At 62.6% G+C, this 5,907-nt stretch overlaps 3 protein-coding genes across 4 annotated transcripts in view; 2 read left to right on the forward strand and 1 right to left on the reverse strand.

The window, feature by feature from the left end:
* The window catches only part of CHLRE_12g526210v5 (uncharacterized protein), a 1,122-nt gene extending 402 nt beyond the window's left edge, over window positions 1-720 (forward strand). Inside the window, exon 2 of the mRNA XM_043068481.1 lies at window positions 145-720. Coding sequence (XP_042918579.1) covers window positions 145-342 — 198 coding nt within the window. The 3' untranslated portion in view covers window positions 343-720. The remainder of the gene's footprint in view (window positions 1-144) is intronic.
* Window positions 1-2,968, reverse strand: part of CHLRE_12g526200v5 (uncharacterized protein) — a 3,426-nt gene extending 458 nt beyond the window's left edge. The window contains exons 1-5 of one of the 2 annotated variants that reach the window (XM_043068479.1): window positions 2,338-2,968; window positions 1,897-2,131; window positions 1,416-1,682; window positions 780-1,115; window positions 1-643 (exon numbers count right to left, since the gene is read on the reverse strand). The exon at window positions 1-643 is cut by the window's left edge and continues 458 nt beyond it. In XM_043068479.1, the coding sequence (XP_042918581.1) occupies window positions 431-643; window positions 780-1,115; window positions 1,416-1,682; window positions 1,897-1,917 (837 nt within the window). In that variant the 5' untranslated portion in view covers window positions 1,918-2,131; window positions 2,338-2,968 and the 3' untranslated portion in view covers window positions 1-430. Of the gene's footprint in view, window positions 644-779; window positions 1,116-1,415; window positions 1,690-1,896; window positions 2,132-2,337 lie in introns of both variants that reach the window. The other variant, XM_043068478.1, reaches the window with a different exon arrangement.
* On the forward strand, window positions 2,679-5,907 carry CHLRE_12g526220v5 (uncharacterized protein). The gene is made up of 6 exons (XM_043068482.1): window positions 2,679-3,014; window positions 3,874-4,049; window positions 4,342-4,496; window positions 4,719-4,750; window positions 5,206-5,262; window positions 5,549-5,907. Exons 1-6 carry the CDS (start codon window positions 3,003-3,005, stop codon window positions 5,735-5,737), a joined length of 621 nt encoding a protein of 206 aa, XP_042918582.1. The 5' UTR covers window positions 2,679-3,002; the 3' UTR covers window positions 5,738-5,907.

Genomic DNA, 5,907 nt, shown 5'->3' on the forward strand with positions numbered 1-5,907 from the left:
CGCTGCCGCCAGCGCTACCCCAATCAAGCAGGTCCTTTGCCCCGCGCACAGAGGCGGCGGCGCGGTCATCGCTCTGCTGCCCATCCGTGCCTCTCAATCTTTCAGCTCCTGACAGACTGGTCCCAATCTGCTTTCTTCATGCAGAACGCGCTTGCCAAGGAGCATTTTGATCGCATTGACAACGCGCCCGAGCGCCGGCGCACCGGCAAGAACAAGGACAAGTATGAGATGCTGCCGTACCCCGGCAACACGCTTATGGATGAGGCCGACCTGAAGGGCATGCTGCGTGCCATGGCGCTCTTCATCAAAGCACCTGAACGCTCGCGGCTACATGCACTTTGACCTGAAGCCCGCCAACCTGCTGTACGACATCGCGCCTGATGGCAGCAAGGTCTTCCGCGTGTGCGACTTCAACCTGGCAGTTAAGACCCTATGCGCGCACGATGAAGGGCGCCATGGCACGCAGCATGCCCTTCAGGTCAGCCTCATCCATGAGCGTGTTGCCGGGGTACGGCAGCATCTCATACTTGTCCTTGTTCTTGCCGGTGCGCCGGCGCTCGGGCGCGTTGTCAATGCGATCAAAATGGTCCTTGGCCACCGCGTTCTGTATGAAGAAAGCAGATGGGGACCAGTCTGTCAGGAGCTGAAAGATTGAGAGGCACGGATGGGCAGGTTAGGGGAGAGGAGCCGCAGTCAAGCAACCACAATCCCCGTACAGAGCATGCGCCAACCAGGCGCCGTCACCGCGCCCGCCCCGCGCCTCATAGCCCAGCACCCACCAGCAGGTTCTCTACGGAGCCGCCCTCCGCACAGCTCAGCAGCAGCTCCGCCCGCTCGTCGTCATCAGTCGGCAGCCGGTAGCCCAGGCACTGCACCGCGCGCTCGCAGCCCGCGGAAGCAGCCAGCCCTGCCAGCTCCTGGTTCAGTATGCGGCGTAGTGCAGCCACAGCGCCCTTGGTCTCACACGCGTGCAGGGTCTTGCGTGCGGCCTTGACGGTGGTGCCGTCAGGCAGGGTGATGATCACCATTTCCACGTGGCCGAATGCGCCCTTGCCCAGCTCGCGCTGGGGGATGCAGAGCGTAAGACCGTGCTGCTTGATGAAGGCCTTGACCTTCTGAGGCGGTATAAGTGCGCGAGGCGGGAGTGAGTGTACGCACGGGCAGATTGCTTGAGCCTGGTCAGGCAGGCACGCCAAACAGAGTTGTGGAGGATGCGCGAAGCAGTTTGCGTATACGGTATGCGCATACGTGTGTATGTGCGTGTGGAAGGGGGGCTGCACGGGGGGCTGCGGGTGTTCTAGTATGCGCAAAACACCCGCACCACCTCGTCTTGCAACATGCGTGTTTGGAAAGACATGAGAACGGGTTTGGCACAGTGTCTGTACGTGTGACGCGTATGTATGCGTGTGTCTCACCTGGTCGTCCATGCAGGCCTCGTCCTCTAGCTTTACAGTGCCTGGTGACCGTGCCCCCTTGGAGGCGTTAGGGCAAACATGACCGCTGTCGGTGCTGGCGTCGGTAGTGGTGGTGCTGCTGCTGTCCTTACGGACGACGGCGGAAAGGGCGCCATCGCTGGCGCTACCGAGTGCAGTGTCGCCAGAGCCGGCGGATGAGCCGCTGCCCGTGCATACGTCGGAGCGGTCCGAGCTGGACTCCAGCTTGGGGGCCAGCGCGGCGGCGACCTGCATGCTAGGAGAGGGAAGGAGGACAAGGTGAGCAAGTAAGATACTGGAGAGGTGTTCCCGACCATTTTGAGGAAAGGTGGTGAGCGGAATAATGGCAATCATAAGGGGCGCGGCACAGGGCACTGGGTCTGTGGGCGTTGCGGGTACCGGTAGGTGGGTCAGCGACCCCGTGACTGCTCGGCCGCTTTCATCCCGTACACACAGGTCTCACCTGAAGCGGGTTCGTATGCATGGGCAGTGTGTGCTCAGAAGCCGAAGCATGCAGCGAGCTGGCGGCTGCAGGGGTTGCCGAGCTGGCCGAGCCAATGGCACTGATGCTGCTGACGGTGCTGCGGGCGCTTGTGGCATCTATCGCCAGCGCTCGGGCTGGCGGTACCGCCGCTTGTGGAGGCGGCGTGAGGCGTCGCGTCGGCCGTGATCAGCTGCAGATCATTGCGCGTAAATGCCTGTTGGTGGCAAGCGGAATGAGGGAATGAGTGCGGGGGGAGTGGCGGGGAGGAAGGAGCAGGAAGGGAGGGGTGCCGCCTGCGGCAACCGACTGAAACCGCTTGACGGTCAAAGACAAACATGACTTTGGGCGAGGCGTGAACATCATGTCCTGGTGCACACTTCGGCCACGGTCTTCGGGAGCAGCAATAATCTGCGCGCTTACCGCAGTCGCGTCGGAAGGCAACGATAAAGCACTCGCAGGACGGCTTTTTGCCTTGTCGGCGCTTGCTTGGAGCTTACAGGAAGCTGCAACTTCCTGTAAAGCATACGCCAGATAGCGGTTCGTCGCCGAGCGAGCGCACCGACGACGGTGCCGGTGACAAGGGCGATAATGTTCTTTTTGACGTTCATTTGAGCGATCTATATGTGTGGATATATATAAATAGGGGTAACAGGGTAAACAAGTCAGTTATGTGCAGCCCGAACTGGTGGAGGCTCACGTCGAGGATTTTGGTGGTCAAGTTCTGGAAATAGCCCCCACAGCTAATCATAGTTGGGTACTTGAATATCATATCTGCCATGGTTCAGCTTGACGTCGCTGAACTGATGAACTGATGAACCTACACGTGCTGCAGCGAAGACCAAGGGCAAAATTTAAAAGCATGATATATCTGCTAGTCTACTTGTAGACGCAGTTAGATGGCACTACCGTTAACCAATGCGCTACTTCGCCGAAACGACTTTGGCCCGGATCGCTTCGTGCTCGTTCCCTGCGAGAAATAAACGTCTCTAAGATATCATGGGAACAGCCTTGCGATAGTGAAAGTCAGCTGTCTCGCCGTCGTGACTTTGTGTTTATGGAGTTGGGGGAGAGCCAGGGTGTTGGGCATGTTGGGTCAGGTGTGGGGCATACGGCGAACGCTAGGGCTGGGGCTCGGTGGGGATACCAGTTGTGTGGAGGGACATGCCGCGGGCTGCGCAGAAGGGATTAGGGGGAGGGCTTGGGGCCGCGTGTGCAGAGTCTAGCAGACCGTCACGTTTGTGGCGTCGCTCGTGGCCTGGTCGGCGGTGAGGAAGTGCGGCACATGGTCGGAGGCGCTGGTAAGAAGGCTCAAATCTGCGGTAAGCGAGGTACCGTAATAGGTATAGGGCGCGCAGGGCTGCGTAGGGAGAATGACCACCTTGTGCAGTGGGGTGTGGGTTGGGCTGGAACCAGGCAAAGCTTTGCGAGGGCGGCTTGCAGCCGTCTCGCGTCCTGATGGAACGATGGAAACCCGGTTGGTCATGCTGTGTGGTTGGCAGTTTTATTGCATGACTGGCGCACGCCCAGTATCGGACACATGTCTCGCACTCCGCAGTGATTACGAGACATCTCCCCTCTCTCTTTCTACACACACACACACGCGCACACACACGCACGCACACACACACACACACACACACACACACACACACACACACACACACACACACACACACACACACACACACACACACACATGCGGTGTTTGTCAATACCTTCAACATATCTGACCTATTGATGGAGTGGCAGCCGTTGCGTACGGACCGTGGGCGGGCATCCGCGGGCGTCGGGCAGCGGGGCGGGGTGGTCTGAGGGGGCGGGGCGCCTCAAGCAGCAGCACTCACTCGCTCGTGCCGAGTGTGGCGGCAGGGCGACGAAGTGCAAATGCCGCCTCCGCGCTGCGCGACCGTTAAGGGAGCACATGTGCGCCTACTTCACCGGCACTGGTGGTTGCAGCGCGGCGGCCCCATGAGCATGCCGGGACCCACGCTGCTGGTCATGGCGCAGCCCTGCCACGTCTCCTCCACAACGCTGGAGCGCAGCCGCTGGGCGCGCGAGCTCATCTGGCCTGCGGCCGCCAACCAGACACACCCGCGTCCGATCCGCATCTCCAGCCGCAGAACCTGGCCGCGGTGAGTGCGGGGTTGCGGGGCGTGCACAAGACTGGACCTGGCGCATGTGTGACGGGTCCACATGCACGGGAACGGACCACAGCAGTTAGCAAGGCTGGGAAGCCGCGTGACATGATTAATGAGAATGAGAGGAAGACGCAATCTCAGTACACACCGGCATTTGCCACGCGGATGCCGTACCTGTTCCCAACTCTTCAGCCGCAACGTGACGTACCCCTCCTGACACGCCCATGTATGTGTCTCATGCACCACCTCGCCACGTGGGCGCAACGCCCGACGGCCACACCTGCAGTCGACGCCGCGTCATAGTGCGGCCCGGAGGCCACGCCTCTGCTGCCGCAGCCGCACAGCAGCGCCATGCAGGTGTCAGTGCGGAAGCGGACGACGAGGAGGTGGACGTGCAGGCGGTGGAGGAGGAGGGCGCGGTGGCGACAAACACCAGCAGAGGTAAGCGTGGCACGATAGTCGACAACGGCGACGGCGGGGGTTAGGGTGGATGCGGGCTCCGGCAGTAGCACGAAGCCGAGGGCACGGAAGCGGCAGCGAAGGCAGTGAGAGCGAGCGGTGTTGGCCGGCATCCACTCAGCTCCGAGCTGCCACACGCACGCTCCCACTGCACCCCAACTCCGATTGCTCACAGCACCGGGCTCCACCGCTTGTCCCACACAGACTGCGCGAAGCCGGCGCCCGGCGTTGAGGGGGCCACTCGCCATTAGCTAGGCTCTGCCGCTCCTACCGCAGTCGCCGCAGTCGCTGCCGGCGCAGCGCACAGCGGCAGCGGCCTGCATACCGGCGGCGGCGCGGGCGGCTATGTCAGCGTTGGCGGCGGCGGCGGCGGCGGAGGCATAGGCGCTGTGCCAAGTACGGCGTCGCTCCTTGTCCCGCCCCATTATCCCCGCCAGCTCCCTTCACCTGCTGTCGCTGTCTGCCGGCAATGCCCATCTCGCCCTGCTGCTGCGCCGCGCCGCCGCAGCCCGCCGGCCTCTCGGGCGTCGGCGGCACCTGTCGCGCCTTCGCTGCAAGCGATTAGCAGCAATAGCCGCGTCCGCTGTCGAAGCCTCAGCCGTCCTCGGCGTCTGGCGGAGGCATCAGCGGCGTTGTGCACCCCTGGTGTGCATCTACCACAGCCGCGGCCAAGCGCACGGCCACGGCCTAGGTCGTGGACACGCCAGCGCCGCCGCCGCAGTTCGGCGACAAGGCCGACACGCCGCAGGTGCGCGGCGCCGGCAATGGCACGGGACACAGGGGCGGCCAGGCGGGAAGAGGGTTGGGAGCAGGGACCTAGGGTACCGGGGACTGTTTGCGAAGGGATTGTGGCACATTCACCACCGCCGTGGCACACCCATGACTCCACAGTCACTGCCCGTGTCGTGCCCCCACCCCCCGCGTCATGTTCCGCAAGATGGTCTACCGTCTACCACTTCCTTGACTAATCATGAATGTGACCCCCGCACCTCTGAACCCCACCCCACCTCACCTGTCCCGCCGCCCCGCTTCAGGCTCTGGAGATCGTGGTTCGTCCCGCGGTGGACAGCGTGGAGGCCGCGCTGGATCGCATCAAGATGAACATGAACCTCAAGTTTGCGGACTGGGGGCTGCCCTGCCCCATCACAGGACAGCCGGGCGCAGTGGCGCACGCGGCGGCGGCGGCGGCGGGCGGCCAGCATGCGGCCAGCGGCAGCTTGTGAGCGCAGCGGTGTTGGGCGTGCGGTATGTGTGGAGTGCTGAGAATGAGGGGGCGGAGCAGGATAGCGTGAGTAGGCCCGTGTACAAGAGCCGCCCAGGGCAGGAGTCTCCCGTCGGCGCGGAGAATTGCAAGCAGCAGTGGGCGCAACAAATAAAGAGAGGATGGCTACGT

This window comes from Chlamydomonas reinhardtii, chromosome 12 (assembly GCF_000002595.2).
Source record: "Chlamydomonas reinhardtii strain CC-503 cw92 mt+ chromosome 12, whole genome shotgun sequence".
NCBI lineage: Eukaryota > Viridiplantae > Chlorophyta > Chlorophyceae > Chlamydomonadales > Chlamydomonadaceae > Chlamydomonas > Chlamydomonas reinhardtii.

Coding starts and splice junctions, on each gene's coding strand:
- CHLRE_12g526220v5 (XM_043068482.1), top strand. Junction 4,050..4,341: donor AGCCGCAGAACCTGGCCGCG/GTGAGTGCGGGG, acceptor CCACACCTGCAG/TCGACGCCGCGTCATAGTGC. Junction 5,263..5,548: donor ACAAGGCCGACACGCCGCAG/GTGCGCGGCGCC, acceptor GCCCCGCTTCAG/GCTCTGGAGATCGTGGTTCG.